Source organism: Melanotaenia boesemani, chromosome 6 (genome assembly GCF_017639745.1).
Source record: "Melanotaenia boesemani isolate fMelBoe1 chromosome 6, fMelBoe1.pri, whole genome shotgun sequence".
NCBI classification, from domain to species: Eukaryota; Metazoa; Chordata; class Actinopteri; order Atheriniformes; family Melanotaeniidae; genus Melanotaenia; species Melanotaenia boesemani.
In genome coordinates, this window is record NC_055687.1 from 30,295,919 (window position 1) to 30,309,987 (window position 14,069).

At 39.2% G+C, this 14,069-nt stretch overlaps 1 protein-coding gene across 1 annotated transcript; it reads right to left on the minus strand.

Annotated features, from left to right (window-relative positions):
• Positions 1–579: 579 nt before the first annotated feature.
• LOC121642069 (transmembrane protein 74) lies at positions 580–2,455 on the minus strand. Its single transcript, XM_041988544.1, has 2 exons — positions 2,244–2,455; positions 580–1,627 (listed from the first exon to the last, which is right to left on the minus strand). The coding sequence occupies exon 2, from the start codon at positions 1,558–1,560 to the stop codon at positions 715–717; it is 846 nt and encodes a 281-aa protein (XP_041844478.1). The 5' UTR covers positions 1,561–1,627; positions 2,244–2,455; the 3' UTR covers positions 580–714.
• Between the last annotated feature and the right edge of the window lie 11,614 nt (positions 2,456–14,069).

Below are 14,069 nucleotides of genomic sequence, written 5' to 3' on the forward strand. Positions count from 1 at the left end.
TTTATATCTGCAGGAGGGTGTAAGGGCTGCAGAGTCAGAGAGAATCTGAGATATGGCTAAATGGGGTGAAAGAAAACAAATGGTGTTATGCAATTTGTTAGTGCTTTCAAAGAGAGCCAAACTGCTCCCAACAATCAAACCAGTGTGTGGCTTTGACTCAGATGCATAAAGCCAGGCTTACTGGCTTACCTCAGCACTGCACCAGAGAGCAACTGTCACTGGATATTACCATGTGGACCACTGAGCTGATTCTCCCACATCACAGCAGACAGGGACAGTTTTACAGCTTGCTCCCACTCTCTTGCCTCGGGGACACACACATTTCCCAGACTTCCTGAAATGTGTCTGGATGCAATTCTGCTGTTGGGAACATTCTCATTAAATATGAATAGCCGTAATAATAAATTGAAGCTCTCAGAGCTACCCTGTGTACAAAAAAAATTTGATCCAGTGTTTGTCAAGAGTCCTGACATTTCGTCTGCTTCTCTCATGGTATTAAACCAATTTGGGACAGCTTAATGCCATGCAATGCCGTTCTGGGCCAAAAAAAAAAAAAAAACATTCTGAGTGCTTCTTTTGTCATGAAATTTGATAGAGGAAAACAAAAATTATGCAAATTTACTTTTTGAGTTAATTACATGTAAATATTTTAAGTGGGTGGTGTTAATCTCCCGTTATACATATTGTATATGCAAAGCAGCAGCTTAAGTCAACTTAAGTCAAAGTTTCCTCCATTTCCTCTTCTATGGACAAGTGCGCAGACGAATGGCTGGGACTGGATCTAGTTTTTAGACTAATGGAACCGTACAGTTTAGCTGACCGCTTGGAGTAAGCAATGACCTTCCTCCTGTACATCTCCCCTTTCCACATGGAGATCATCAGCAGGGTGGAGAGCACCACGCCGCCCAGTGTGAGCAAGCAGAGTCCCGCTATCACGCAGCGATCCAAGTGAGCACCTATCCGAGCGCTCTCCATCTCCAGCTTCTCCATCTCCCTCGCCGACACGCTGTCACGGTCCACCACCACATCCCGAGGCACGGCGTAGGAGATGATCACCAAGGAGATCCCAGTGACGAGGAACGTGACCGCACTGATAAACCCGTAGTCTATAGAATTCCCGGAGCCGTCGCCAAAAGAGAGATCATCGTCGGACATGAAGGAAAGTTCCGGTAAAGTCTCGGAGCAGGGCTCACCGTTGCGCACAGGCCTTTGAGTACTTTTGCAACTAGTCTCCGGACTGGCTAATCGCAGGTTCACATTCTCATCGATAAAGGTGAAAGATGTCTCTAATTCCTCATCGCAACAAACTCTGACTTTTTCCTCGGTGAGGTGGCAGAGTTTCACCTCCGCGCCCGCCTTGCGCGGCGCTGTCCTTGGTGCTGAAAGACAGCAGTTATGGCTGCTGCGGACTGGGTTACAGCCGCCCTCCCCCGGGAGCGCTCCTCCTGTTGATCCAGCCGACTTGCGGACATGCAGCACGGTGGAAACCCGGTCAAGGACATCGGAAGAATCGGGCTGTTTGGCTTCCTCATCAACGGGAAGCAGCTCTGGAGAAGCCATTCGTGTCTCACCATCCGCTGGTTCACTCTGTGCCTTCCTCCCACGTTGTTGTCACTCCATAGCATCCCTAATAAGAGGACACACACCAGCTCGGAGTTAAATGGTGCATCTTAATTAGATTACCCTCATTGCAGAGTGTCAGACCTTTTTTTCTGTTAATGAGTAACAAACTTATGCGTATGCATCTTAAAAGTTGCGCAAAATACCCACGAATATAGTACTAAATTTAAGACCACTTTAAAGTGGATGAGATAGTTTAAGAAAAATCCCAGGATACTTCCGTAAAGGCGCTTATACAGATCGGTGATTTGCCAAATGCCTTGGCATCCAATTAGGAAAACACTGCACGTTTAAACCGAGGTTAAGGTTGACTAAGGTTGCTCTCAGATGCATAACGAACAGACAGATTTGCAAAACTGGGCTAAATCTCACCAATACATTTAAAATATATTTTGAAATAAACTACTTCATCAGCAGCATTAAGCACAAACAGATACATATCGGAATCGTCCCGTACACTTTGTTCGAATCTAGCCCTCGAAGCCGTGTGCCAGCTCTTCTGCGTAAGGGTGGACCAGCCATGCACAATACGGCTTTTATTTATTTAATTCCCCCCTAATCCCATGCAAAAAATACCTTCTCACACTGCACATATATACTGTATATAGGAGTGACAAACTCACCGCGCTACGTCAGCATCCCGCTCGAGTCGGTCCTCTTCAGCAGCATTAAAGCCGATGAGATCACCAAACGGGTGCAGATATAAAATGAAAAATAAAAACAAAAGCCTCATCAGAGAAAATGCTTTGAATGTATTTAGTTCCTGCACGATGCTGTGGCGGCAGGCTGCTCTGAGGGGAGCTTTCCCTTAGTCCCTCCCACACACTGATCCCGAAGCGCTGAAAGGAGCGCCGCTATCTGTGAGCCGATTGAGATCACTGCCAGTCAGTCAACACGAGCAGGATGGGGATTTGAAGGGCTGGGAACCCTGGAGCCTGACATTTATTTATTTATTACAGAAAATGCTTCTTCTGCAGGAAATAGTTGTGCAGAATTTGATGCTGGTGAAATGTCAGATAACCAGGCTGCACATCTTTGCAGAATCAAAGAGCGGGTTAGTGGGTCATACTACAGATAAAATACAGTAAGCCTTTATAGAAGAACCCACAAGATCTTAGGTGCTGTAAAGTATCAGAGCAGAGCAATATGCTGGGATATAAATAAATGATTATACTGCAAAGTTAAGCTATCAGTTTAATGTTAAACCTAATGTTTCCTTATAAATTCTCTATCATTGCTATGGCAGAAAAAAATTTAATAATTGCATATAAACATGTATTTGAAAAATCAGTTTGTTATAAAATGTGGAAGGTGTATGAAAAAGTTATCCAGTTGTATAATGCAGAGGGCATTGTTAAACTGCTTGTATCATACACCATCTGTTCTTTTCTGAAGATTACCACTATGTCAAAGTCAACCTAAATCCATGTTTAATCTAGAGATCTAATGGGTCATCTGATTTCTGACTCTCCCTCCCAACATAATTCTTTTAGAAGTTCATGATGTTTAAATCTTTCAATTTCTTCAAATGTTAATAGAAAACCGTTAACACTGTAAACAATTCAAGTTCTTAGACAGTGACACTTTGTAAACTAGATGCTAAGTACTGGCCACCATCAACCATTAAGTGCTTAATCCTGCTTCAGACAGAATACTCATTTGCTGACTGTTCCACCTTATTTGGCGCAAGCAGACAGCAGCTATAAATATAGTTGCCACTTTTCTTGGAGTCCTAGTGGCTGGGTGAATGGCTTTGGCTCGTGTCCCAACATGACTCCATTTAACAGATGAGTAAAAACAGAGGGAGGGTGGTGCGAGAGGAAATGAGAGAAAGGCAGTCAAAAGTTTACTCTCCCATTTTTCTTCTGTTCCTAAAATTAGTTTGGAGGGCGCTGAGAGGGGGTACGGGTGGTTGGGTTTGTGTGGGGGGTGGGCTGCACTGATATTCCTTCATCAGACGGATGAATCATAATGATTTATGGTGTGTTTGGTTTGTTAACTTCAGTCAATCCCATGCAGAGAGACAGAGAGAGGAAATTGAAATCTGAACTCACTGCACTCGTCTGAGAGGTAACAACGGCCAACTATCCGATGATATCTATCTGCAACAGTGCACCACTTTTCCGGCTGGCAAGGACACCAGGTCTGGAAGAGGAGGGGCAGCTGCGGGAGTCTGTCTCTAAAAGCTATATATCCTCACAAGAGTGTCTTCGGTCACGGGCATGCACCCTCACACAGAATAAAAACTATGAAACATGGATGTAGCACTGTTTTTCCTTTAGCCAGCAGAAAGGGAGGTGGAGAGGGATCCATCTAAATATGGCAGCAGAAGGGAGAAGAAGAGCAAGACAGTGTGGGTGTGAGTGAGAGAGAAAGTGAGTTATTAATGAAAGAGGGTGCAGCTAGAGCCAGTCAGTGTCCAGATTTAGTAGATTATGTTACTAAATGTACACAAGTAAGAACTGCATGAAATAACACCAGGTCTTTGTGACCTTAATCTTGTAACCAATGTGCATGATATAACAGAGTGAAGCTGCACCATACACACAAGCTCTTAGTTTTAGTTGTAAGATGTTTGAACTGTTTATTATATATGGAGGAAAAAAGAACAATCCAGGTTTCCTTTCAGCAATGTAGCCAGCCTGATTAAGACTGATAGTTCAGACAATTATTCCCTTATCAATATAGACACTTCATGAGCTCTCTCAAAATTAAAATAGTTTCAATTAGAGATAAAATTAACTTTTGTTATTACTATAGCTGATGTGCAATAGCTATACAGCTTTATCAAGTACACCAGCTTTAAAATAAGATGTGACTGTTTCCATCCTATTAAGATCTCTTGACTAATAACATCAACTGCAGCTATACTATCAATTTTTCCCCTCGAATCCATCTCAATCAGACTGTTTAACAAGATTTTCATTTAATTAACACCACTAGATTGTATTATATTAGTCTGTCTGTATTGACAGGCAATGTGCTTCAGGCCTTTAAGATTGCTGATATTGAATTTGTACTTAAAAAAACCTACTCTTGAGCCAAGAGTGAGCCAAAACCTATAGTATATAGATCCTTATAAAATCCTCCTGAATGTCTTGTGGAAATTGTTGCATATCAACCATATGACTCTTTGCACAGAAATGATGAGTTTCACTCAGTATTCAGAGTACATCATTGCACAGAAACAGCATTGGTTTAAACTTATTATGGCCTCAGGCAATAGACTTGTGTTTGTACTTGTCCTGTTAGATCTCAGTGTTGCATCTGATTGATCACATTCTATAACAGATTCTAATAAACATGTTATAAGATTTAAATAAACCACATTGGGCTGGTTTAACATAAATGTCACTAGATTTATTTCCATTAAGTGTTGCCTACCTTTTTTACCAAGATCTTGTATTGATAATGGGAGAGTCTGACCACTGAGCAAAGCCTTCTCTAGCACATCCTAAAGAATGGGGGTCAAGTCTGGACTCTGTGGTGGTCAGTCCATGAGTGAAAATAATGTTTCATGCTTCCTGGACCACTCTTTCACAGTCTGAGCCCCATGAATCCTAGCACTGTCATCTTGGAATATGGTCATGCCACCAGAAAAGTTGGAATAACCTTATTCAGTATGTTCAGGTAGCCAGCTGACCTAATTCTTTCAACACATAATGTTTTGAACCTAAACCTGAAAACCAGCAGATCATATACTTCCCCCACAGGCTTGTACAGTAGGCACTAGGCATGATGGCTGCATCACTTTACCTGCCTCTCTTCTTACCCCCAAAATAGGGTAAATCTGGACTCTTCAGACCATGTCATCTTCTTCCATTGCTCCAGAGTCCAATTTTTATGCTCCCTAGCAAATTGAAGCATTTTTCTCTGGTTAGCCTCACTAATTATTTTCTCATGCCTACACAGCTGTTCACTCGAAACCCTTGAGTTCCCTTGACATTGTTCATGTGGAAATGTTCTTACTTTCACTGGGTGAAACCCCCAGAATTGCGTAAAACCTAAATATCGTCATATAAAAAGTGGCAATGGAAGCACCTAAATTTTGAAAAACCTCTCAAGTATTGCTAAAAAGTTTTTACGCTCTCATGAGGTGGTTTTTCAGACATGTTGATCTAGAAGAATACTGCAAAAATGTAATAGAAACATTTTTTTCGCATTTACAGGTCCCCAGGTGTGACGTATGGGGTCACATGACCAGTTTATTTCAAGTAAAGATGGCGTATGAGTAGACACAGAAGGAGTCAGAAATCTTTTAACAAATAATTAAAGACAAAAATTCTAACTGCCATCCTTGATAGCAATCAACAGCAAAATGCAGTTTACAAAGAATTAGAAACCTCCTCCCTCCTCAAAGTGAAGTCTCGCGAGACAAGATTTTACAAGAATTACGGCTAATGCGCTAAACACCATTCAGTAGAAACACCTGCACATCGCAATTGAACACAACCCTAAGTTCTACTGTTGTTTTTCTTTCATTTGATTTCACCATTGATTTGATTTGATTTGATTGATTTCAACACTGTGATGGACTGGAGATCTTTCCAGGGTGTTCTGCCTCCCCCCTGCTGGAATAGGCTCCACCTTCCCCGCAAATTGGACTATGCAGTACAGAAAATGGATGGATGGATGGATGGATGGATGGATTTAAACATATAAGTATTTGCCAATCATGATCATTCAGGATATTTTTCCGACCACATTTCTTTCTGGAAGAAGATGGCTCCCCACTGGTTCCTTCCAGTTTTTAATAATGCGTTGGCCAGTTCTTAACCCAGTTTTAGTTCCAATCCACTTTAAAAATACTGCAGCTAAACTCATTGGGCTCGTTCAACTTGGGCTATATGCAGCATAACCCATGTGGAAGCAAGGAATTGTGGTCCTGAAATATTGCATGCTGGTTAGAAATTCTGTCCGACTTCAGGCTGTGCTTGGATTGCACCGGGAAATGTGACCCTACCACATGACCATGAAACATTGTTGGAGCCAGCCAACTGCAGTCGGAGTGTGCAGCTAGAGCTCACGAATTGCAGCTTGTGGACCTGCCTTCATTGATGACAGAACTTGGACTAACCAAATTCAGATTTTCTGATGGAACTTACATGTAATACTCCCAGTAATAAATCTACTTTGGTGTTATTGATTTTATAAATGATTTCAAACAAATTTATTTCAAACAGCGGTGGCATTTCATATTGCAGTTAGGTTAATCTTAATAAAACCTGGACAGGCTTCTATTTGGCTGCTTCAACAAAGTCACACAACATGTATTGCAGCTTATAAGTTATTACACTTGGATAAATATGAACCATAACTGTAGGCCATGTCAATGTAACACATGGAAAATAATTTCATAAATCCTCTTTATAATTTGGATTTCTTTCATTCAAAGACACCCACAACACAAAGACTTATTGGTTTGTAGTAATAATAATAATAATAATAATAATAATAATAATAATAATAATAATAATAATAATAATAATAATAATAATAATTCTCTGTATACACTGTATCATTCCTTCATACTCCCATACTTAATGTATTGTGTGGACGTATGGAGGAATACTCACATGACTACTATTCAACCTTTTTCTGTTTTTAACCTGTCCTGTCCAGCATCATGACAGCAGAATGATGGTCTAGCTGCTATGTTGTGCCAGACAACAGCCTTTTGGATTTGAAGTTTGCATTGACTCTTATACATTACCCTTTATTATCATTGTTTTATTTAATTAATTACTTTGTTTCTGTTTGTTTATTGCCAAATTTACACAAAAAACAACTGGACTGGATAGAAGAAATAACTGATAGAAGAGGTGAACAGAAGAGAGAAGAGAAGGGTAAAGAGAGAAAAATGGAGAGAGATAACAACCACAACAATTGTGCAATCAAACCCAAACAGAAAAACCAGGCAACCAGCCGCTACACCTGTAAAGAAACAGTAAGCATCCTAAAGCCTCTCAGAAAACACAGCAGACAATCATCAGGAGCACCTGCGAAAAGATAAACTATGAAAACCATGAACAACAATGAACACAAAAAGTATGTGCTTGTTCGCATGTGTGTGTAAGTACAAAGTATTAGGGGTGATACACATTAAGAGATCATGCAAATGTGATTGTGCCCCCTCCAAAGATAAGAAGCAGACCAACAGGGCCTCAAGCACTGGGCAACCAGCAGCCACCACAGAACACAGAACCAATACAGCCCACTGCAGGGACTGTCATGTATCCCCCAGAAGGAGGCAGAAGAAGGCCACTGTACAAGCCTCCATGGCCATGAAATACAGGCCCCAGAGGACCTGGGACACGTACTCCATGGCCATGGGGCAGCAGCCCGTCAGCCCCGCCAGGCAAAAGAGCCACCCCCCACCCCCAAGTCTAAATAAATCATAGACTTCTACCTACTCCCATTCAGACATGCCGCCATTTATTTTTCATTAGGATTTTGTGTCACTCAACACAGAACACAATAATGTTTCTTGTTTTGTAAATTATTCTGTTCTTAGAATAAAGATTTATATAAATCCCACTTTAAATGTCCCTGTTTCAGAAAGTAAAAACAATGTCTAAAACATTTATCGTACATTTTATTATGGTGTTATTGTGAACAACTCACCTTACCCCTTCTTCTAAAGCACTTTGCAGCACTGTAAAGAAAAGTACCTTATAAAGCACTACTGTATTATTTCATTATTATTTCCACCCAGTCTCATGGCAGAATGTGATACAGTTGTATTTTTCCACAGCACATTGATATCTTGCATTTTCACACCTATTAGCATGCGATAACCTTTCATCTCACAAGGATTAATTTGCTCAAAACACTCAAAAAGAGGAAAGAGGAGAGGAAGGAAGAGTACATGGTTGCAGTTAAAAATAAAGTCCATGGTTAGGTTGACATACTGTAAGACAGTTACAGTAATCTAACATAGCTTACATATAGCTCACCTACAGCTTACATTATTTTCAAGCAATAGTTACTGTAATGCCATGTAAACACCCAGTTTACAAAAATATGTATATGCTGTATTAAATGCATTTTTCAGGAACATGAAATGACTTATTTCTACTTTCAGAGCTCAGGGGGTTCAATAGTGGCTGGGCGGTGGAGACTGTTATTTTAAGGAGGAGTGGATACTGAATGCCAGTATCGAATGACTGAGGGAAAATTTCTCTGGCAATGAAAAGAATTTTTCCAGCTTTGGAGTTTGGAGCACATCCTCATTAAAAATTCTGCCCTCAAGCTCACACTTTTCTTTCCACTAGACACTGTAATGATGATTTAAATCAATGCCTTCACTTTTCTTGTCATCAGTTTCTAGTTGGAATTCTTTATATTCCCAGATGTTGAAGTGATTCTGGAAAAAAATAATCTCCCCCATATGCATCCAAGTATTAGACATTTCTTACTGTTACCCATAAATCCAGACAGTGGAATGGTCCATAACAGAAAAAGTTTTCCCACCATCTCCTCAAATTTGTCAATGGTGGAGAAAAAAGAATCTCCTTAGTATCTGTAGAAAATTTTAAACCTAGCTGATCCTTGATTTAAAACTACACTTTGTATTAGCCATTTTTACTCCTATGCATCTTATTATAATTTGAAAAGCATCTACTGAGGACTGATGAGGAAGTGTGCCAAGCTGGCAGGTCCTGTAGATTATTAATAAGCAGGTGTACACAGTCCCTCTTGCACGCAACCCCCTTTAGTAGCTCTGAAAAAGCACTTCAGAGCAGACTGCTAGCAGACAGCGGGGTGACAAGGGAATCAAGAGAAAGGCCGGCTGAAGTTCAGTCTTGATCTTTTTTTCTCCCTTTTTGACTGGGTGTGTGTGGTGGTGGCAGCAGATAGGTTTATAAAATATTTAGCACTTGAACCTCAAAATCCAATTACAGCAACTTTCCTAATTGATGCAGCACACACACTGAAGGATAATGGAAGGGTAATAATGGTTTTCATGTGTGTATGTTCTCATTTTGTTACCTCACAGTGATATTTTTGTCAAGACAAGTTGTTCTCATGGCCGGTTATAATGAGGCAAACATCATTTCTGGTCATAAGTTTGGGATAAGGTGTGAATTGAGGTCAGGTACAAGTAGGGGTCAGGGTCATAAGAATAACCATGCAAGCTTGTTGGTGCATATGTCTGTATGAGTGTAAGCAAAGATGCATTAATGCTATGAAAAAAGAACCAGCTCAGTCAATTCCAACCTTCCATCAAACCTCTGTTGCTTTGTGACCTCTGTATCATAAAGCACTGTGAGCCATCTTCTCTCACTCATGTCCATTTGAAGCACTGATTATCTCTTTTTTTTCCCCGAAGTATAATGATGTCATAACTTAAACAAGAAAATATTGTAGCTGCTGAACATTTTGTTAGCAAAAAAGAATAAAAAAAAGGAGAAAACAAGAAAAAGTCTAAATCAGATTAGTCCTGGGATTGTTGCATGTATTTGCAAGTAAAACTTCTACTTGGTATGGATGAGAAAACTGTAAAGGAAATTAGATGAGTTTTATTCATTAGTTAAATGAGAAAATCTTGATTTTGGTCCAAAAACCTACTGTAATTTATCTTTGGTGAATACAGTGAGCCAAGCCCTGAGTGGTCTACTGGCACAGCAGCAGTCAGTAAAATTTTTGCTTTCGACTTTCCGTTGGGAGGTTCACCTTGTATTTTAAATGAGGAGGGAAAAGAAGCCCTTTCTTAAAAGCTGCAGTGAATGAATAATGCATTGTATTAAAACAGCTGAGACTGCTGTGAATTTGTGAAAATGTCTAGTAATATAAAAATTTGTAGACAGTAACATTATGCTTTTTTCTTACACCCTTGTTGGGGTTGGACAGAGAGTTCTTTTTACAGCTGCGTATGATTGTCTCTCCATAGTGTCTCATTTTATGCCCTCCAGTTTTTGCTCAGGTGTAGAAAATGTCTTTGAGTAAACAGCCTTAAGAATGTCTGAAGGGATGCATTTCATAAATAATAAATAAATAAATAAATAAAAATAAACACATTCACAGCACAAAAACCAAAAATGTCCATGTTTTGCTGGCCAAAATATTTCTTTACCTCTGAGCCGTTCAGCAGGTACAAACTACTTACTGCACACTGATGTTATTGGTGCACACACCTTAAATTAAGCATAATGAACAGGATATATCCACAAACATTATGCATAGATTGCAATTTGAGAAAAGGTGTAATGATCCATATCTTTACCACAATACATTTTCTCAGTGCGCGTCCTTGCCTGCAGTAACAGACTTTAACCATGAGGTGGCAGTAATGACCTACAAGGTGGGACATCGCAGAGGAGAAACAGGATGAAAGCAAAGAAAAGTACAATTCATACATTAATGTAAAGTTTCAGTTCAATACCACTTTGTTTTTAATGGACAGATGCACTTCCTCTATAGATTTATTATTTTTGTAATATGATGTTGTGCATGATAGATAAAACCATACTAATGAGAAGTAGTAGAATTAACTCTGTCTCAAATGCATTTTACAATAAAATATGATGACAAATATAAACAAATAAAATCAAATAACACAAACAAAACTCATATGAGAGATAATTATCATTATTTAATTTTAATAGTCATTTTATCCAAATGGTGGCTGCTGAACACTGTCCTTTAATCTTATTATGCAGAAATAGTTTGGCACTTATTATCATTATTTTTTTCTTTTTCATCCTGTGAGATTTGCTTAACCTCAAGCTAAATGTCTTCCATCCCCATCCATTTAAACTGGTGCTGACATCTGCAGCTCAGTGCGATGTAGACAAAATGAAGAGATTTGGAAGAAATAAATCAAGGGTTTTGCAGTTATTGTCAGAAAGCTCATACTCGGGATGACAAAACCAGCACAGAATTAGAAACAGGAGTTATAATAAGCAGATTCATCCCTGATGAATATAACCGCATCAATAATAAATCACAGCAAACACAGCATAACCGTTCACATTAATAGAATCAATATTCACTTAGAATGACCCGGTAAGCCGGCCATCTCTGGCACCTCCGGTGGATGTGTTCTTTAGAGAAGCAATTACAAAATTTCTTTCCCACCTGTGAATTGTGTGATTCTACCTCTTGACCTTCTGGTTGCAAGGAGTGATGATCTGTCATGGTCTCCCACCTCAATTGAACACTTCATTTACCCCTGCTGTGCTGTGCATAATAGCGCCGAGAGAATCAATACAGAAGTGACAATGAATTAGTACCATGAGATGAGTTATACGGACACTGATAGGAAACATTTGGAAGGATCCAAGCATTATATAACCTGCTGAAGATGAAACTAAAGAGACCTGATTCTAAAACGCTGACAGCTATTGATGCCATTACTACTAGTCAGGTAATCTTTCATTTAATCTGTGTAGTCCTTGTGTAATCTGCCCACATTTGGAGCAACAGCATAAAGATGGAGCTGGGATTCTTTCTTGGCTAGTTTCCTGCAGATTGCTGAGCTCTCATTGCTAAGGTTACGTACACAATAACAAACAGCTGCATTGCCTGCCGGGCTGAAATCTTATTCATTTTCATCCTCGGCCATTCCTGTTTCACTGGAGCTCAGCAACCCCCAGGAAAAACAATCACACCAATCTGGACTAATGTTAAACAACTGGATGAAACCTCGGCCCATTTGTTTACTTTTGTTTAGCTACTGGATCTAAAACACTGGAGGGAAGGGGTATAAAAATGTAGATCAACAGTCAAATAATGACAGACTGTATGTCAAATTGTTGCAAAGAAGATTTTTGTAGATCCTGCAGCTAATAGGACACTTTTCTTATGGAAAACTTTTTTAATATTCCTTTTGCTAATGTTACAGGTCTAACCCCTTTGACATAATTACAACTTATGAATTTTTGTTAATTTCTTTCTGCACAGCAAGGATGTAGTGGAATAGTATTGCTAACAGTGTGAATATTTATTGTCTGTTGAAGCATAAGAAGTTGCATGCATGCAGGCTGATGAAGTAGAGGGATGAAGAGGAACACAGAACAAAAAAGAAAGAAAACAAAAAGATGCCCTATTTCCTACTAAGCAGAAGCTATGCAACACCATTACCCTGCAGGCTGAAATGGCATGAAAAGAGAGAGGAAACAAAAAGGATTATAGATTTAAAACCCCCGAAATCTTCATCCACTCAAAGCTATCCCACAAACTCTACAGTATATTGCCTTTTTTATCACCATGCATTATTACAATAATATTATAAAAATACCAGGGAGTATTTAAGGTATGTATAATGAACTTTAGGCATCAGTTTACCAGTGAAGACACTGGTCACATGTTTTTATATGCATGTAATATTTTTATTAGCAAAGTTACTGTAGTTGTACTTTCAATGGTGTTAAAAAAAACATAATTTCTCTGATAAATGGTAGTAAAAAGCATTAATTAAATTTTAAACCTCAAATGATGGTGCAAAGAAAATTATTATTCTATTCAGCTACATTTGTTTAGCACCAATTCACAACAAATTGTTCTCAAGTCACTTTACAAACAAAATCTATTTAAGCCAGCTCATTGTGATCCAACTAAAACAAATCCACATTAGTCCAATTTACAATAACTCTGTTTATACGAGCCAGTTCATAAAAAATACTTACGTAGCTAAGGAAAGTACAACAGCTTTGTACAGTTATCCTCATCTTACCAGAGGTGTTTATGGTACATCTTTGTGAAATGTGTTTTATTTTGTAAACTATCCTGATTAGATCTTTGTTTCATTTGCTACAACATGATTCTGAATGTCCTAAGAACTCAAGTAGAAAACAAATGGACTTCTTACTTTTTGCGTTTTTAACTGAATCCCATGAGGCTCTGACAGAATGCCTGGGCATCAGTCCATTGAGTCATTTGAGTGTGTCTTTGACCTTCCTATCCATCATGTGAAACCATTCAGGTCACATGATTTAAGGTGCAAATGGTGGTAAAGCCGCCAGGGGAGGGATGTCAGAGCGACACTGATGGTTGGCCCAATTTAGAATAGATGGCTTTCTTCGCTCCTTTTCCCCCTCTGTGACAGAGTGTTTCAAGTAGAAAGAAAAAGAAGAAAAAAAGGAAACGTAATGGAAGACCATGTAGCTGAATAGTATATGAGAAAGTAAATGCCCTCAAGAAATATCATGACTGGGTAAAAGCAAGGCTCCATGGACAGCTTTAATCATAACAGGATATAAGCACCTGAGCCAAAACAGTTTCAAGGCCTAAATATAAATATTTATTTTATTTTATTTTATTTTTTTATCTAAATGTTGACAACCTATCAAGGACTTTTTCTCTGGTTGTTTTTGTACTGCAGATAGGAATGAGGTGGGGGAACAAACAGTCGGTATAAGAAGACAGAAAATTAAAATAGCTCAAACACAGGGCTTCGCTCCTTTGTTTTGTTAAGGCTTTTGGAGGCTCATGTTAAGAACAGTTTA